This window comes from Triticum aestivum, chromosome 4D, assembly GCF_018294505.1.
Source record: "Triticum aestivum cultivar Chinese Spring chromosome 4D, IWGSC CS RefSeq v2.1, whole genome shotgun sequence".
Lineage (NCBI taxonomy): Eukaryota > Viridiplantae > Streptophyta > Magnoliopsida > Poales > Poaceae > Triticum > Triticum aestivum.
In genome coordinates, this window is record NC_057805.1 from 98309995 (window position 1) to 98329369 (window position 19375).

At 48.1% G+C, this 19375-nt stretch overlaps 1 protein-coding gene across 1 annotated transcript; it reads right to left on the reverse strand.

Moving 5' to 3' along the window:
- Positions 1-9080: 9080 nt before the first annotated feature.
- Positions 9081-11130, reverse strand: LOC123099735 (F-box/FBD/LRR-repeat protein At5g22660). The gene is made up of 3 exons (XM_044521837.1): positions 10053-11130; positions 9801-9944; positions 9081-9665 (listed from the first exon to the last, which is right to left on the reverse strand). Exons 1-3 carry the CDS (start codon positions 11022-11024, stop codon positions 9291-9293), a joined length of 1491 nt encoding a protein of 496 aa, XP_044377772.1. The 5' UTR covers positions 11025-11130; the 3' UTR covers positions 9081-9290.
- Positions 11131-19375: the final 8245 nt, after the last annotated feature.

Here is a 19375-nt window from a genome sequence, read left to right on the forward strand (position 1 = left end):
CCGCGAATACTCTGGTGCAGAACCTGACGCTCAGGTGGCAGAAGAGGTCCAAGTGCGGGAGAGTGGCCTCCCACATCTGGCCAGCCGACACCCTGGGGCATCACAATCCTGGCTGGGTAGATCGCAGAACGGGGCAGCTCCCTAGATCGGACAAAGGGGTGCAGCAGCGTCAGAGCACGGTAAAGGTGCTGACGGGTGGTGTACAACTCATGGCGAAGAGCTCGGTTAGCTCGATCCAGCCCATTAGCATGCAGAACCAGGTTCTGATGGTAGAAGGGCTCTCGGGTGACAGTGGAGTAGGCAGCAGTATAGTATCCCTCCGCACCAACATCAGATGCGATAGCAATGAGCCTGAAAGGGGAGGTGTCCAACTCCCGATACTCTCCACGAAGACGTGTCAGAGCAGCATAGGCAGCATCTTGGACAGCCATATCGATGGTCACTCCAACACCATGAGCGGTGTGCATCACAGTAGTGGAGTCATACTCCCGCGAGTAGAGGTGGACGATGGCACGGTACTGCTCCTGGTTAAAGTCCTGGTACTCCTCGTAGACGGTGTACTCAGGGTGCCAGCGATAACCCAGATAGGTCATCATCTCAGCTAGCACAGCAGGTGATCCCGAGGCACCAATGGCCGTCGTGTGGCGCACGACCTGCCTCGTGGGTTCCATCTGAAAGCAAAGATGTTTCAAAGGAGTCAAATGACAGTGTGTGAATTGTTCAAAATACTATTCTAAGAAATAACTATGGCTTATCCAACTTTGGGGTGAATGTGGTCACGGGATCCTAGTGTTAGAGTTAGTAAATTCGTTTAACCCGAGTAGAAGAGAGTTCAGAGTCCGAGAGTAAAGGTCGAGGAGTAAAAGATCCTAGTACAACCCAATGGCGACGTGGGCCCATAACCCACAGGTCCCAGGATCGAAACCTGGCTCTGATACCAAATTGTGACGCCCCCGATTTGACCATACACTAATCATGCACGCAAATGTGTACGATCAAGATCAGGGACTCACGGGAAGATATCACAACACAACTCTAAAACATAAATAAGTCATACAAGCATCATAATACAAGCCAGGGGCCTCGAGGGCTCGAATACAAGTGCTCGATCATAGACGAGTCAGCGGAAGCAACAATATCTAAGTACAGACATAAGTTAAACAAGTTTGCCTTAAGAAGGCTAGCACAAACTGGGATACAGATCGAAAGAGGCGCAGGCCTCCTGCCTGGGATCCTCCTAACTACTCCTGGTCGTCGTCAACGGGCTGCACGTAGTAGTAGGCTCCTCCAGTGCCGTAGGAGTCAGCGTCGACGGTGGCGTCTGGCTCCTGGGCTCCATCATCTGGTTGCGACAACCAGGTAGAAAGGAAAGGGGGAAAAGAGGGAGAGAAGCAACCGCGAGTACTCATCCAAAGTACTCGCAAGCAAGGAGCTACACTACATATGCATGGGTATATGTGTAAAGGGCCATATCAGTGGACTGAACTGCAGAATGCCAGAATAAGAGGGGGATAGCTAATCCTGTCGAAGACTACGCTTCTGGCAGCCTCCATCTCACAGCATGTAGAAGAGGGTAGTTTGAAGTCCTCCAAGTAGCATCGCATAGCATAATCCTACCCGGCGATCCCCTCCTCGTCGCCCTGTTAGAGAGCAATCACCGGGTTGTATCTGGCACTTGGAAGGGTGTATTTTATTAAGTATCCGATTCTAGTTGTCATAAGGTCAAGGTACAACTCCGGGTCGTCCTGTTACCGAGGGACACGGCTATTCGAATAGATAAACTTCCCTGCAGGGGCGCACCACATAACCCATCACGCTCGATCCCATTTGGCCGGACACACTTTTCTGGGTCATGCCCGGCCTCGTAAGATCAACACGTCGCAGCCCCACCTAGGCACAACAGAGAGGTCAGCATGCCGGTCTAAATCCTATGCGCGCAGGGGTCTGGGCCCATCGCCCATTGCACACCTGCACGTTGCGTATGCGGCCGGAAGCAGACCTAGCCTAGTGGCGTTCCAGTCCAATCCGGCGCGCGCCGCGCGGTCGCTGACGTCACGAAGGCTTCGGCTGATACCACGACGTCGAGTGCCCATAACAGTTCCCGCGTAGTTGGTTAGTGCGTATAGACCAAATGGCCAGACTCAGATCAAATACCAAGAACTCGTTAAGCGTGTTATTTTGAAGTAACCACAGACGCCGTCCAGGGCCAGGCCCACCTCTCGCCTAGGTGGTCTCAACCTGCCCTGTCGCTCCGCCACAAGGATCCACTTGCGGGTACTCCTACGAGCCGACCCGACTTTAGTCACCACATGTGTCATGTATATAGTATATAAGTATATACCCGTGATCACCGCCCAAGTGATCACGGCCCGATAGTATAGTACAGCAGACGGACAAGAATGTAGGGCCACTGATGGAAAACTAGCATCCTATACTAAGCATGTAGGATTGCAGGTAAAGGTAACAACAGTAGAAGCAAGGACAGGCTATGCATCAGGATAGGATAAACGGAAAGCAGTAACATGCTACACTACTCTAATGCAAGCAGTATAGAGAAGAATAGGCGATATCTGGTGATCAGGGGGGGCTTGCCTGATTGCTCTAGCAAGAAGGAGGGGTCGTCAACAGCGTAGTCGGTCGGGGCAGCAGCATCATCAGTCTCGTAGTCTACCGGAGAGAAGAGGGGGAAGAAACAGTAAATACAATGCAAACATAAGCATGACGATGCGTGACATGACAATGAGCAGTGCTAGGTGTGCCCTAACGCGGCAGTAGGTGGTACCGGCGAAGGGGGGGACATCCGGGAAAGTATTCCTGATGTTTCGCGTTTTCGGGCAGACGGACCGAAGGGGGAAAGTTCCATGTTCGCTATGCTAGGAACGTGTGGCTGACAAACGGACTACGTATTCGGATTCGTCTCGTCGTTCTGAGCAACTTTCATGTACAAAGTTTTCCCATCCGAGCTACGGTTTATTTTATATTAAATTTTAAAGATTTAAATCATTTTTAGAATTTAATAAATTAATTTAATTCGAAATTTAATTAATGCATCAGCATGACGTCAGCAGTCAACATTGACCTGGTCAACCTGACAGGTGGGTCCCACCTGTCAGGGGCTGTTAGCTAATTAACAGTAGTTAATTAGGTTAATTAGTTATTAGGTTAATTAATCTTAATTAGTTAATATTAACAGGATTAATTAAGTTAATTAATTATCTTTATTATTTATTTTTATTAATATATTTTTAATCATTTTCATTTTTTTTAAAATTAAACGTTCTCTGGGCCGTGGGGCCATTTGGCCAGTGGCCCAGGGGGCCTATCGGGCGATGGGCACTAACGGGGCGGGTCGGGCGTTGCGGCGCCCGACTGGGCGTTCGCCCAGATCGCCGGGGCGAGGAGGGCCGGGGCACCGGCGAACAGGCGCGGGGCGACGGCCGGCGGGGTGCCGGGGTTGGGGGCGCGCTCGGCGGCGCGGTGCATCGGCCGGCCACGTCCGCTGGGCGAGGCAGGCGCAGGGAGTCTTCGAGGGAGAGCGGGGCGGGACCAGCAGGGCGCAACGGCGCGAGAGCGGGGCCGCGCGAGGCCGCGGTGGGCGCAGCCGACGCGGCCAGACGCCGGAGAGCGGGGCGGGCGAAGGATGGCCAGCACGGCGGCGGGGAAGCAGGCCACGGGCGAGCGGGCGACAAGCAGCTGTGGCGCGAGGCAAGGCGGGGCAATGGCGCGGGCGGCAGAGGAGCAGAGCAGCGGAGCGAGGCCGCACAGCGTGGGGCGCCGTCGAGCGCGGCGGCCAGCCGCAGCAGCGGCGACGGGGATAGCCGCAGCGAGAGAGGGGAGGAGCGCGGTGCAGGGGCCAGGGTCGACGGCGGGCGCGACAGGGGGGCGGCGTGTTGGGCTTAACGAGATCTTGGTATTTGATCTGAGTCTGGCCATTTGGTCTATACGCACTAACCAATTACGTGGGAACAGTTATGGGCACTCGACGTCGTGGTATCAGCCGAAGCCTTCGTGACGTCAGCGACCGAGCGGCGCGCGCCGGATTGGACTGGAACGCCACTAGGCTAGGTCTGCTTCCGGCCGCGTTCGCAACGTGCAGGTGTGCAATGGGCGATGGGCCCAGACCCCTGCGCGCATAGGATTTAGACCGGCGTGCTGACCTCTCTGTTGTGCCTAGGTGGGGCTGTGACGTGTTGATCTTCCGAGGCCGGGCATGACCCAGAAAAGTGTGTCCGGCCAAATGGGATCGAGCGTGTTGGGTTATGTGGTGCACCCCTGCAGGGAAGTTTATCTATTCGAATAGTCGTGTCCCTCGGTAAAAGGATAACCCGGAGTTGTACCTTGGCCTTATGACAACTAGAACTGGATACTTAATAAAACACACCCTTCCAAGTGCCAGATATAACCCGGTGATCGCTCTCTAACAGGGCGACGAGGAGGGGATCGCCGGGTAGGATTATGCTATACGATGCTACTTGGTGAACTTATCATCTACTCTCTCCTACATGCTGCAAGATTGAGGTGGCCAGAAGCGTAGTCTTCGACAGGATTAGCTATCCCCCTCTTATTCTGGCATTCTGCAGTTCAGTCCACCGATATGGCCCTTTACACATATACCCATGCATATGTAGTGTAGATCCTTGCTTGCGAGTACTTTGGATGAGTACTCACGGTTGCTATTCTCCCTCTTTTCCCCCTTTCCCTTCTACCTGGTTGTCGCAACCAGATGCTGGAGCCCAGGAGCCAGACGCCACCGTCGACGACGACTCCTACTACACCGGAGGTGCCTAATACTACGTGCAGGCCGCTGACGACGACCATGAGTAGTTTAGGAGGATCCCAGGCAGGAGGCCTGCGCCTCTTTCGATCTGTATCCCAGTTTGTGCTAGCCTTCTTAAGGCAAACTTGTTTAACTTATGTTTGTACTCAGATATTGTTGCTTCCGCTGACTCGTCTATGATCGAGCACTTGTATTCGAGCCGTCGAGGCCCCTGGCTTGTATTATGATGCTTGTATGACTTATTGTTATTTTTAGAGTTGTGTTGTGATATCTTCCCGTGAGTCCCTGATCTTGATCGTACACGTTGTGTGTATGATTAGTGTACGGTCAAATCGGGGACGTCACGATTCATAGCGTCATTGACACGAGCAGGAACTAGCTGCAGTAGCGCAGACATATCATTAAAAGCCTGAGATTAATATAAGTTTTGGTAGAAACCCATGATTTCATGTTGCACTTCCACCGGGTCATCACATATTGTTCCATCCGCCCTCTCAAGGGAGGAAATTCTATTTGTTCGGCTGCGCTTCGCCACTTGGGCTTGATAATATTTTGTGTTACAGTCCCCTTTGCGCAGCCAATCAATTCTTGATCGTTGCTTTAGCCACACCTCTTCTTGCCTCAAGGTTTCTTGAAGCTGTGCCGCCACTGACAGCTCCTCCGCATTCGGTCCCCGTCCTATCGAGGCCGCTCGAAGACGCTCCAGATTTTTCTGAAGTCTCTGCACCTTTTTGGTGATGTTGCCAAACTCCCGATCACCCCATGCTCCCAGTTTTTCCTGAACAGACGTTAGAGCAAGCATAACGCCCTCCAATCCTTGCTGACCCGTCTCTGACTGCCAAATATCATTCACCAAGGCATCATAGTCATTGTGAGACTGCCAAACATTTTCATAACGAAACGGGCGTCAACCACGTCGTTCCCCACGTTCCTGAACACACTTCAACTCAGCAAGAACATAGCAATGATCTGAAGCCGTCGAGCTGATATGTTTCATAGTAGAATACACGAACAAGGACAGAAAATCTGCATTGCCAACAGCACGATAGAGTCGTGCTTTCACATTGGCATTTCCCTGCTGCTTATTGTCCCATGTAAAAGGAACACCTCTCCAGCCTAGGTCTTGAAAAGAACAGTGATCCAAGACCTCCCGGAAACCACGCATCTGCCACTCCGGCCTCGGATGGATGCTAAAATGCTCATCTGCATGCATAGTTTCATTAAAATCTCCCATACAGAGCCAACCAGAGTGTGGAATAGCATGTAAAGTACGCAAGAACTCCCAACTATGATATCTATTTTCAGTTCGAGGTTCCTCGTAAAAACCCGTGAAGCGCCAAGGTTGCTGCTGATCACTTGACTTGACACTTACATCAATGTGCGCACGGCTATAGTTCTTCAGTTCAACAGTTACATTATCGGTCCAGAACAAACCAATGCCACCACTAAGGTCGTTACTATCAACAGCAAAACACCCCGAAAAACCAAGGAGGTTCTTCAGACTCTCAACTTTGGTCCCTTTTATCTTTGTTTCCATGATAAACAGAAGGGAGGGTCCTTCCTGCTTCACAATCTTGCGAAGCTCACAAACTGTCGATGGGTTCCCAAGTCCCCGACAGTTCCAGCTCAAACAATTCACTGGGACGGGCAGGGCTGTCCTGCAGCCTCTGCCGAATTCTCAGGAGTTGGCTTCTTCTTCTTCGGAAGCCTGTTATAACCATGTTCAACCCCAGAGTCATCATCCGCTTTGTCTTCCTTTGCATTAGCCGAAGCACCAATTTCAGATTGCTCTCCGGCTTCTGTCAGCAGAAGCTGTTGTACAGTTTCAACACGACGGTAGACCTGCTGAGGTGCTTCCTTTCTTTTTTGCTGATTCTTCTTCTTAATAGGTGAGTTCACCTCATTACCCCCCGCCGATACGTTGCTGGAATTCTTAGACTCCCTCTTGCTGGCCGGGCCCGACTGCTGCTCTCTGGCTGCAGACTCACCCGAGGTAGTCTTCCTGCGCTCCTCCGGTGCCCTCAACTTCGGACCAAAGGGTAGCTCGCCTTTCTCATCCCGGTGACCAGGAGTTGGGCAAAATGGATCAGAGTGACCTAGACGGCCGCATGAGAAACAAAAGTGGGGTACGTTTTCATACTGAATATCATAGTGATCCTGCTTCTGTCTCTTTGCCGATTCAATGACAATCCACCGTCGCAGCGGTTTGTTCACATCAACTGAAACTCCCGCCCTCAGAAAGCCACCCATGTGGTCAAACTGCGCGTGAGTAGCTCCTTTATCAATCTGCTTTGCAATAACTTTTCCCCACGAGTCATCCCGAAGGTTGTAGGGTAGGTTCAAAACCCTAGCCCATAGGTGCAATTTATCAAACTCAACCTCATCGGGTCTCATACAATCCTTGAAATCAGCCAAGATGACCGCATTCTTACTGATATGCCAAGGCGATCCGTCCTAGATGCGGTCCCTATCTCGCTGCGACTCAAACTCATCAACAAAAATATTCTCTCCCATCAATCTGAATTGAAGTCCCGGAGGGTTCCCCCACGCCGGCCGCAGAGCATTAGTGATGGTATGGATGTGGAGCACGTTGCGATGCAGTACCTTCCTGCTAGTAGCCACTTCTCCGGCGCATCCTCCTCGCGATCATCAATGACCAACGGAGTAGCTTCTTCATCGGTGATTCCCAACTTCCCTAGAGCCTCCTCCAAACGAGCCCTATCTGCACGCAGCGGGTCCTGACTCCCTGCTGATTGCTTGCCATGATCATATGTAGCCATCCTCTCAGGAGATCGAAGCGCCCCGCTGGTCGAGATCGACGAGCGCGAGTTTTTTCCCCCGATCCCCAATCGCCGCCGCCAGGGAGGTTTAGGGTTTCGTGGAAAACGGTTTCTGGTGGCCCTAGGGTTAGCCGAGAGGGAAAGTGAGCCGAATGGTCAGGTTGGGTCGTGACTGTGTAGGCTGCGACTAGGGCTATGTTGTGCCGTAGGGCGAAAGTTAACTAAGCGATACTCAACTGCTGCTGGACCGGCTCAAACACACAATACACACACTCTCTCTCGGCTTTAATCATTATATTAAAATAGCTCATATTAAAAAATTGTTTGGCAGGTAAAATGGGCTCCTGATTTGATAAAAATTTACGTGTAGCCTTGCGATATATTTGGGCACTCATTTATAATTTACATGGAATGTAATCCATATACATTAACATTTGGGTTTGAACTGCAACTGTAAGTGGTACTAAATTATTCCAAAAATTAGAAATAATTTTGGGAGGTTCCTATTTTTAGTGGAGACTATCTATAGGGTTACAACTTTTAAAAACCGGACCAACAGTGGACCCGGTTAGGCTATTGGTTTCGGGTTTTACCAGTCAGTGGACCCGGTTAGGCTATTGGTTTCGGTTTTTACCGGTAGGACCGCTGGTTCAACTGGTTCAATAGCGACCAAAAACATGAATATTTAAGTTGTTCTTCTTTTTTTTTAAATGACCGTTGATCAAATGAACCTTCACAACCAAGCTTTATTCATCGAAAATCAACAGAATGTGGGATACAATTCTGGTTGTAGGGTTGGCGAACCAAATGTGACGTCTCAGACCTAGAGACAAAGCGAACTTGGCTAAACTACGTGCTTCAACATTGACAACACGACCTTCAAAAGTAAAATTACAAGTAAAAAGCGAAGCTTGAAGCTTAATCTCATTGATAATGGCTCCATTACTACCACGGTTGTCATTGTGGATATCACCTATGACCTGCTTAGCATCCGAAGCAACCACACACTTTATATTGGTTGTAATCCTTTATTAAATCATAAATTGTAGCTAACCCAGTTGGTATTGGGCCTTTGGGCGTGTGGTGGCTCAATGTTAAAGGTTCGATTTCTAGTTTACATACGATTTTCTTGATATTTTGCTGGTTTTTTGCTAAAAGATCAACACACGTTAAAAACTGGACAAGGCTTCGGTTCCGGTTTTTCCCCCTTCATTCCGGTCCGGTTTTTAAAACTATGGTTTCGACAGATTTCACCATGTTAAAGTCTCTCAATTTAAATAGATACAAATCTATGTATTTTATTAAACTGCATTTTAATTAGGCATTAATACTATTGGGATTTAATCTAACACCATTTCAAGATTAAAGCATGATGATATATGATGGCATCATGCCATGGTGATACAAAAACAAAAATAAGAAGCAATTCTAATTAGGATACTACCCCGGACCGTTACACCTTGGCTATCTATCGACGGGATTGCTGAGCAATGAGTGGAGCGCTATTGGAGAAACCATCAAAATGATGATTAAAGCACCATTCCATATCTGGTGTGAAAATTTGCATTCTAACCTTAGTTGGTTAGACCTGACAACTACAAACTTGTAATGGCTAATCATGCTAGTAGCAGAAACAAGAGACAGTGTGAATCTTCAAACACTAAAATCAAATCTTAAACATTGTCTTGCAAGCAGCAGAACATTCTGAAGTACATAGGCCACTTGCCTTGACTTCAGTAGTTTTCAAAAGGGTCGGCAGGAGAAAAATCAGATCCTATTTTGAAGCTCCAAATATAACCTCCTTGAGGATCAGAACGTGTAGTGAGCAGCACTATGGAGGTTTCACTGGCCCGTTTCATGGACCCCAGAATATCCAATTTGGATTGCACCTCTTCCATCGAACTGGGGGCAGCGGCAAACACAATCACCGCCTCCTGCAGCACCAATGCGCTCTCAAAGAAGAATTTGAGGAAGGCGAGCTCACCGCGGCCCCCTCGGAAATCATGGAAAACCAGCAGCTTGATGCGCGACCGGATGCATTCTATGGTGCCAGACTCGTGCCAGGACTTTAGGTTCAGCTTGCCAGTGGATTGGTCGGTTTTTCCAGACTGAAAATTCAACCAGTCAAATGTACATGCAGTTCATCAGCTATTGATAGCAAGTAGCAATATGGCACAGTTCAAAATATGATGCCAGTACATGATGGTGCAAATGAATGGCAATAGAAACTTCAGGGGCCTCACCTTGATGTGGAGCGTCTCAACATTCGGAAAGCATCTGAGGACACCGGGAACCATCTTGGCATCATTGCGGACTTCTAAACGCACCTCCAAAGCCAGAATTCCCACACTTGGCACCATGGTGCTCAGACTCACCCCTGTCCCAGCCTGCAATTGCAATTAAAATTTACAATGCACCCAATTAAGAGAAGAAAGATCACACATTTGCATTGATCGCCTAGGAATTTAGGCTGAACTAAAGGGGAGATGAGGCACCTTGATGATGGTGTTGCCGACCTCTAGGATGTGCCTCTGGTCCAGCTCCAAGTATCCCAACAAGTGCAGCTTGGGGGCATGCCCAATCTTCACCTTGATGCAGGTGCCATTAGGGGTACAACCTTCGGACTGGATGAGCCGCTCAAGGTGCGGGGCGTCCACCACGAAGATTTCTTCAAGGAAGCACCCTATGATCTGCACGCACCGGAGGCTCTGGCTGACAAGGCGGAGGCAAAGCCTGAAGAGATTCCCTTCGAGACAGAGCGTCTCCAGCACGGGGCTCCTGTCGAGGACGAAGTCCAAGTCCCTGCTCTCCATTATGACGTTGCAGAGCCCGAGCTCGCGGAGGTTGCGGAAGCAGGTGGCGCTTGGGAGGCCGGCCGTGTCGGGGAACTTCCAGGGGCCGAGGTAGAGGCGGGTGAGGGTGGCCATGCCTAAGAAAGTGTCGGGGAGAGTGATGTCGAGCGGCCACCGGCGGTTGACGAGGACGAGTTCCCGGATGCCCTTGTCGGCGAGGATCTGGAGCCAGCCCGTGAGCAGGGCAGGGAACTCGTCCATGTAGCAGTCGTTGAGGTGGACGCATCGGAAGGGGCCCGGGTGCGCGGCGAGGACGCTGGACACGGCGGAGGTGGCGGGGAAGAGGTCGGCGTCGACGAGGACGAGCGGGGCGGAGCGCCAGACCCCGCGCCAGCGGCGGGAGAGCGCGGAGGTGCGGGCGGCGTCCTTTACGGGGAGGCGGGAGACGATGTTGTGCAGGAGCGCGTCGGGGAGGCGGCTGACGCGGTCGACGTCGTCGTGGGGGGGAAGGGCGAAGAGGCAAGCGGCGGCGGAGACGGGCGGGTCGGGGAGGGCGTAGTGGGCAGGCAAGTAGGTGCGGTGGAAGAGCTGATGCATCCAGTCCTCGCTGCCCAGGTACTCGCCCACTAGCTTGACCAAAGGCATGAAAAGGGGACTCGAGGTGAAGTACTCCATTTCCGCCGCCGCCGCCGGAAGCCGCGGTGGGGACGAGGGCTTTGAGCGGCGCCTGGTGTCTATGTCTGTGGACTGGAGCAGGAACGGCCGAAGGAAAGGGGAAATAAATGCTCCTGAGCTTTTTCATTTAGGGATGGAACCGGGCCGATGGGAGAATATCAGGATACACCACTTAGATGCTCCTAGGATACCAACTCGAAAAAAAAATTCAAATTTAAAGGATTCAAAAAAATTCATGAAAATTTGTGAAGCTCACAACACATGTGTCTACGAACCCTAAAAATTCAGATCCAAATTCAAATCACGCACAGAGAAAAAAGAGAGACAAATTTAGCACGAATAGTGTCAATAAAGACAAAAGCATGAATAGTGTGAAAAACTATTCTATCCACAGCAGGTTTGTCTCTTTTTTTTTCTCAATTTGTATATGATTTTTTTAGGTTTTGTAGACACATATGTTGTGAACATCCATGCTTTTTCGATTTTTTTTGAAACATTTAAATTTGACTTTTTTGAGTTGGTGTCAGGGGAGCTTCTAAATGTTGGTATCACCTGATATTTCCCCCCGAGCCGATATGCTCGTGGCCCACTAAATTAGTCAGTCAGTTATTGATTGAAATCCAATAAAAAGGACAAGCAATTTTTTTTGAAAAAGGACAAGTTGTTAATTGGAATTTATAAAAGCAACCACCTGGGACATATGTGGAGAGGAGATCACTAGGGCTGTGTCGGCTGTCGTCAAGATTATGAAAGGAGAAGAGAGTGCGAAACACATTAATGAAGTAGTGTTGGTTAATTCCCAAGGTAACAAACCCTACACTTCTTGGTCAGTTGCGACTTATAAGTTTGTGCAATGTGCTTTACAAAAAAGTATCCAAAGTGATTTTCAACAGACTAAAGCTCACCTTGCCTGACGTCATCTCTGTGGAACAGTCAACTTTTGTTCCTAGAAGGCTAACCACGGACAATATTATCTATGCATACGAGTGCTTATATTTTATGAAGCGTTCCAAAGCCAAGTCGAGTAGCTCCTTCGCACTGAAGCTTGACATGATGAAGGCCTGACAGATTAGAGTGGACTTATTTGCAGGCTATCATGACCAAACTTGGGTTTGCTTCAGTCATGGATAAACACGGTCATGGGGATGATGTCTTTAGTTTCTTTATCAGTATTATTCATTGGAGAGAAACTTGACCGGTTCAAGCTTCCCCTTACTTGTTTTTTATTGCGGCAGAGGGTCTTTCATGCCTTTTAAAATCCAATTCTCTGTTATCAATTCTAACTTCTAAGCGGCATAAAGGTGACACCCACAGCCCCGATAGTGAACCATCTTTTATTCATGGATGACAGTCTATTGCCTTTCAAGGCAAGTCTTGAGGGTGCAAATCTGATGTCAAATATGTTGAACACGTATTGCAGCGCTTCGGGTCAGAGAATTAATAACTATAAGTCGTTCGTCTTTTTAGTAAGGGATGCCCTCAAGACATCTGAACCAGCGTGAAAGATGTACTGAATGTCCCAAACGAGTCTCTGAGCGATAATATTTGGGCATGCCGACTGATGTTGGCTGCTCAAAATACGAGACTTGGGCTGTGTATGGGAGATGGTGAAAGGCTGGATGGAAAAGCTATTATCTGATGTTGGCAAGGAGGTGTTAATCAAGGCGCTAGCTCAGGTAATTCCAGTTTATTCCATGGCATGGGATGTTAAGACAAGACCAAAGCATTTTGAGAGGTCTTGGCTTCCATGACATGGAAATATTTAACCTCGCGTTGTTAACGAGGTAGGCTTTGAGGCTGCTGAATGAACCTATGAATCTAAATGCAAGAATGCTTAAAGCTATATACTATCCAGAGTGCACCATACTAGAGGCGGAATAGGGTTCTCGTCCAACTCAAATATGGAGGGTTGTTCTAGATGGGCATGACATTTTGGCACAAGGAATCATCAAGTGAATTGGCGCGGGAGAGGATACTAGCATCCGGTCGCATAATTAGTTACCAAGAAAATATCAAGAGGACCATTTGAAAGGATCGATACGGTCAACTAGAGAGGGGGTGAATAAGAGACTACAAATTTTAGTCTTGTTTGTGAATTTTAGGGCGGATAAATAGGGTTCACTAAATGTGCAACTAGGTGGACACAGCCTATATGACAAGCAACCTTACAAAAATATATGCTAGACAACAATCTAGATAGCAAGCCAACAAGCATACAAAGCAAAGCAAGGTGCGGGGAAGGATGAGTCGGGGACATGGATTTTATCCCAAAGTTCATTATTCCTTGGGGAAGAGCTAATCTCCGTTGGAGCGGTGTCGGAGCCAAAGCTTACGGAACGCCATCGAAGGCTCACTGTATTCTCCTTGAGTTACCCCCGACGGATGAGCCTCAAATCACTCGAATTGGTCTTGCAGTCGACCACCACACCTTTACATACGTCTCCGGAGCACACTACAAGCAAGGAAGCTTATGGAGGAGCCCTAACCATCTAGGAGCCCAATCTCCAAGAGTAACAAATCAATGGTAAATAAATCTTGCGGGGAATACAAATTGGTTTGGTCAAAGCGTAGATCAGATCTTGCTTTCTCATCTCAAAATTTTTAACAAATTTTGGTGTGGGGATTGAGAGATAGGAGCAAAATGGAGTTTGTCAATCTTGGAGCTCAACAAGACATAAGGGTTAGGGTTGGAGGTGGAAGAAGATGCCTTTATTTTGCCCGTTGGACCCCATGCGCACAGGCTAAGTCAGCCTCGTGCACACGGGCTACACACACATAAGAAACCCACACCCCGTGCGCACGGGGGTCCAGGACCCCGTGCGCACGGGGTGTCCAAAGAGTTACGCGCCACCCCATGCGCACGGGGTGCCCAGTGAGTTACTGACCACCCCGTGCGCACATGGGTCAAAGGTATCTAGTGACTTTCTGTTGCAGCTCTTTGGATACCACCGAACAAGCACAATATTAAAGGCAATATAATGGTAGGTGTGGGAAGGCTGGTGTATATGTTTGAAGTGTTCTCAAACGAAACTCATCCAATATGACCCCTCTTAATAGTGTGTTTTTTCCTACAACTCGAATCGAACCAAAATGAAAACCTTCGAGCCGCCAGGAAAACCATGTCTGTGATCTTTTAAAAATTGGGGGGGATGTTGGAAATATGCCCTAGAGGCAATAAAAAATGGTTATTATTGTATTTCCTTGTTCATGATAATTGTCTATTGTTCATGCTATAACTGTATTAACTGGAAACCGTAATACATGTGTGAATACATAGACCACAACATGTCCCTAGTAAGCCTCTAGTTGACTAGCTCGTTGATCAATAGATGGTTATGGTTTCCTGACCATGGACATTGGATGTCATTGATAACGGGATCACATCATTAGGAGAATGATGTGATGGACAAGACCCAATCCTAAGCATAGCACAAGATCGTGTAGTTCGTTTGCTCAGAGCTTTTCTAATGTCAAGTATCGTTTCCTTAGACCATGAGATTGTGCAACTCCCGGATACCGTAGGAATGCTTTGGGTGTACTAAACGTCACAACGTAACTGGGTGGCTATAAAGGTGCATTATAGGTATCTCCGAAAGTGTCTGTTGGGTTGGCACGAATCGAGACTGGGATTTGTCACTCCATATGACGGAGAGGTATCTCTGGGCCCACTCGGTAATGCATCATCATAATGAGCTCAATGTGACTAAGTAGTTAGTCACGGGATCATGCATTACGGAACGAGTAAAGTGACTTGCCGGTAACGAGATTGAACGAGGTATTGGGATACCGACGATCGAATCTCGGGCAAGTAACATACCGATTGACAAAGGGAATTGTATACGGGATTGATTGAATCCCCGACATCGTGGTTCATCCGATGAGATCATCATGGAACATGTGGGAGCCAATATGGGTATCCAGATCCCGCTATTGGTTATTGGCCGGAGAGATGTCTCGGTCATGTCTGCATGGTTCCCGAACCCGTAGGGTCTACACACTTAAGGTTCGGTGACGCTAGAGTTGTTATGGGAAATAGTATGTGGTTATCGAAGGTTGTTCGGAGTCCCGGATAGGATCCCGGACGTCACGAGGAGTTCCGGAATGGTCTGGAGGTAAAGATTTATATATGGGAAGTCATCATACGGTCACCGGAAGTATTCGGGGGTATGCCGGTATTGTACCGGGGCCACCGAAGGGGTTCCGGGGTCCACCGGGAGGGTCCACCTGCCCCGGAGGGCCTTATGGGCTGTAGGTGGAAGGGAACCAGCCCCTAAGTGGGCTGGGCACCAACCTCCCCCTAGGGCCCATGCGCCTAGGGTTGGGGGAAACCCTGGAGGGGGCGCCCCCCTTGACTTGGGGGGCAAGCCACCCTCCCTGGCCGCCGCCCCTCCCACCAGATGGGATCTAAGGGGCCGGCCCCCTCTCCCTTGCCCCTATATATAGTGGAGGGGTGGGAGGGCAGCCGTACCCCTTACCTGGCGCAGCCCTCTCCTCCTCCAACTCTTCCTTCTCCTCCGTAGAGCTTGGCGAAGACCTGCAGGAATACCACAAGCTGCATTGCCACCATGCCGTCATGCTGCTGGAGTTCTCCCTCAACTTCTCCTCTCCCCTTGCTGGATCAAGAAGGAGGAGACGTCCCCGGGCTGTGCGTGTGTTGAACGCGGAGGCGCCGTCCGTTCGGCGCTAGATCGGATCTTCCGAGATTTGAATCGCTGCGAGTACGACTCCATCAACCGCGTTCTTGTAACGCTTCTGCTTAGCGATCTTCAAGGGTATGAAGATGCACTCCCTCTCTCTCATTGCTAGCATCTCCTAGATTGATCTTGGTGACACGTAGGAAATTTTTGAATTATTTCTACGTTACCTAACAGGGGAGGGGGTCACACATCTCCAACATGATCTTCATGGAACCAATATCCTCAGATAAACTTTAGCAATCGATGTTAGTTAAACTAACCATATTGTCATCACACCAAAATACAATTAAGTGCCACATGCACTTTCACTATACAACTTTAGTTCCGGATCCACCCCAACTTCTGACGGAGTTGATCGACACCACTTCGGGCTAGTTCTTTTGCTGGCTTCTAGAATAAGCTGGAATAAGCTCTTACCCAGCTTATTCTAGAAGCTCAACCCAATTAATTTTTTAGAAGCCTGCTAATAAAGACTTGACTAGTAGGCTTCTAAAAAATTGGTTGTGCTTCTAGAATAAGCCAGGTAGGGGCAGCTTATTCCAGAAGTCCAAAAAAGCCACCAAAAGAGTTGGCCCTTCATCCTCATGGCAGGAGGACCTGGTGAGCACTGTGTTCATCCCTATTGATGATGATGAGTTTATGAAAATCTCCTTATCCACAAGGAGATCGAGGATTTATGGGCATGGAGCAAGGAGAATCAGGGAAACTTTTCAGTGCATTTGGCGTATAGGATGATCCTATCGATGAAACAAAGCAGGGAGGATTGGCTGGAGCACAACGCCAGGACTTCTAGCACTGAGTCAGAAGGCAAGAGTTGGACAAAGCTCTGGAAAACCAATGTGCCATCTAAATTGAGAGTGTTTGTCTGGAGACTTGTGCAACATTCAATTTCCATGGGCGAGCTACTACATCATCGCAACATGGCCATGACACCGGCGTGCCCAATAAGCGGTATGCATGACTCGTGGCGACACACTTTGCTCGAGTATTCCATGGCATAGAGTGTGTGGTCATTATCTTCAGAGTTGAGTGAATGAATGTGCCTCGACTAGGATCAGGGTATGAGAAACTGGATTTTCTCCTTACACGATTCATTACCGCATGTGGACTTTACTCGTCTTGTGGTGACACTAAGACTTGCGGGGCCAGAAGGAAGGCCATATATGAGCAAATTTTCCAGAGTCTGTTGTCCACACACATGTTCATTAACTTTATTTCAGACATGCAATATGAGGAGAAGCCAACTACGGCTGCTAAAGGAGGATAAACATCAAGTCCATCGATGTGGCTTGCCCCTCCCGTGAGTATTTCCAAGATCAATGTTGATGGTGCTTTGACAAGAAGTGGGCATTTTGGGGCTGTTGGAGCGGTATGTAGAGATCACCATGGAACATTCTTAGGTGCCTCTGCTATAGTGCTGCCAAGGATCTATGGCCCACCAACTTTGGAGGTGATGGCAGTAAGGGAGGCGTTGGCCCTTGAAGAGGACCTCTATCTACAAAGGATACAGGTGGCTTCGAACTACAAGGTAGTAGTGACCGAGATCAAACAAGGGAGCGTTGCAAACTATGGAGCTATTATTCAAGAAATCGTTCACCATTCTAGTTCTTTTTTTTGGCAATTTTGTTCATGAGTTTAGGTCCTCGAATGTTGAGGCACACAATTTAGCAAAGCATGCTCTTACTTTAGGGGCTGCCTGCCATGTTTGGTTAGGCCAGCCCGGTGATCTCTATTTCGTCCCTGTAAAGGTTGTGATGAGTTAATAAAGTTTCGCGAGATTGCCTAAAAAACGACCACCTGGTATCATGCCAAAGAAAACTGGTAAGTGCATTAAGAAAACCAAGTGTTTTCCAACAAAAAAGCATATCTTATTTCAAGTTGATACCGACCAACAACACAACATCAAAAGCTAGTCCGGACATCAAGATTACTATTTTTTCGAAAAGGAAGTTAAACCCCTGGCCTCTGTGTCATCATGATGCACATAGCCATGGACATCAAGATTATACACAACCAATTTATTAAAAAAGAAACAAAAGACATCAGCTACAAAAGTCATGTTGAAGCAATAGCATGCATAGGCTCAAACATCTGTTTCTCTTGCAATTAGGGTATGAAACCCTGAATCGAGCATTTTTTATGTCTCTCTACAGCATCCAAATAGCAACACAAATGAATTCTGCACATTCAGACATATCAAGAAATAAAGCGATGTGAATCAAGGTAATGGCGTAACAGAAGATGTGCACGCTCGACATTCCTTGCCATAATATATCCAGATGAACATGCAACTCCCAGAATTCAAATAGAAGATGTGCATGCACGATCGTTGCATATATGGAAGATTAAGGTTCCCTTGCGTATTAAAATTTTTATGTGGTTTGTCCACAAGCAAGTAATACTCACCAAGGACAACCTAATTAAGAGGCGATGGGTAGGTAGTCCATGCTGTTGTTTTTGTGATCATGATGAAACAATACAACATTTATTCATTGAATGCCCACTCGCCAAATTGCTTTGGAGAACGATTCATATAGCCTTCAACATTAACCCTCCTGACATTGAGTCATTGTTTGGAATGTGGCTAGCTGGGGTTGAACATACTATTGCAGCTCGTATTCGGATTGGAATATGTGCGCTTCTGTGGGCTATATGGAACTGTCGGAATGATTTTATTTTTAACAAACAATACAATTTAACATTCTTGCAGGTTATCTTCAGAGCTACTGCTTGGATCCGTACGTGGTCCTTACTCACTCCTATGGACTCCAGGGAGCCTTTGGTTACTGGGTGCAACCAGTGAGAGATGGTAGCACGGGCTATATTCAACCGGTTCGGATGGCGGTCGCATAACAGGATAGGACTCTAGGAACCTTATCCTCCATATTACCGTACCGGTTGTGATTGTCAGCATGTACTTTTTTTTTCTTTTGCTTCGCTCCGCTTGTGAGCTGTATTACTTTTATGACTATATGCTACTTTGCGTACTTTTAATAAGATGGCTGCATGCATCATTATGATGCAGAGGCCGGAGGTAAACCTCCATTTCCAAAAAAAAGGAATTCAAATAGAGCACTTGTTTATCTATGCACTTTCACAAGATTGAATGAAAAGGCTGGGGGTTTAAGACACTACTAATCATGTTACATATGATAAACCGGTCAAGTGATCAGATTAGCTTTCACGACTGCACATCAGGATTCACATTTCAATTAGAAGAAACCAGGAAATTCATGAAGAGTTGGAGCTCTGATCATAATTAACTTGGCAGATCTAGGAAATTCAATCAGAACACACAAAGGCACAATGCTGAAGGTATAAAATCTGCTTCAGAGAGAAACACACATTCCCTAGAAGTAGGAGCATGCTCAAGTAAAATTATGACAGAATTGGCAAATCATAAATTGGCTCAAATGTAGCACATTCAACAGAATTGTGACACACATCTAGCAGAAATTGTGTGATGTAGCACATTCAGCAGCAGGTCAAAGCTAAGATAAATAAGCTACATAAAACACCTGTCTTTTGCATAAACGCCAGAACTACTAACTTAAACGTTTGAAGGTAAACATGCTAATAGAACCAAGAACCCTGTTGAGTCTCCATAGAACATGTGCCAATGATCCAAACAGTGCCCTCATTTTTCCAGCAAAA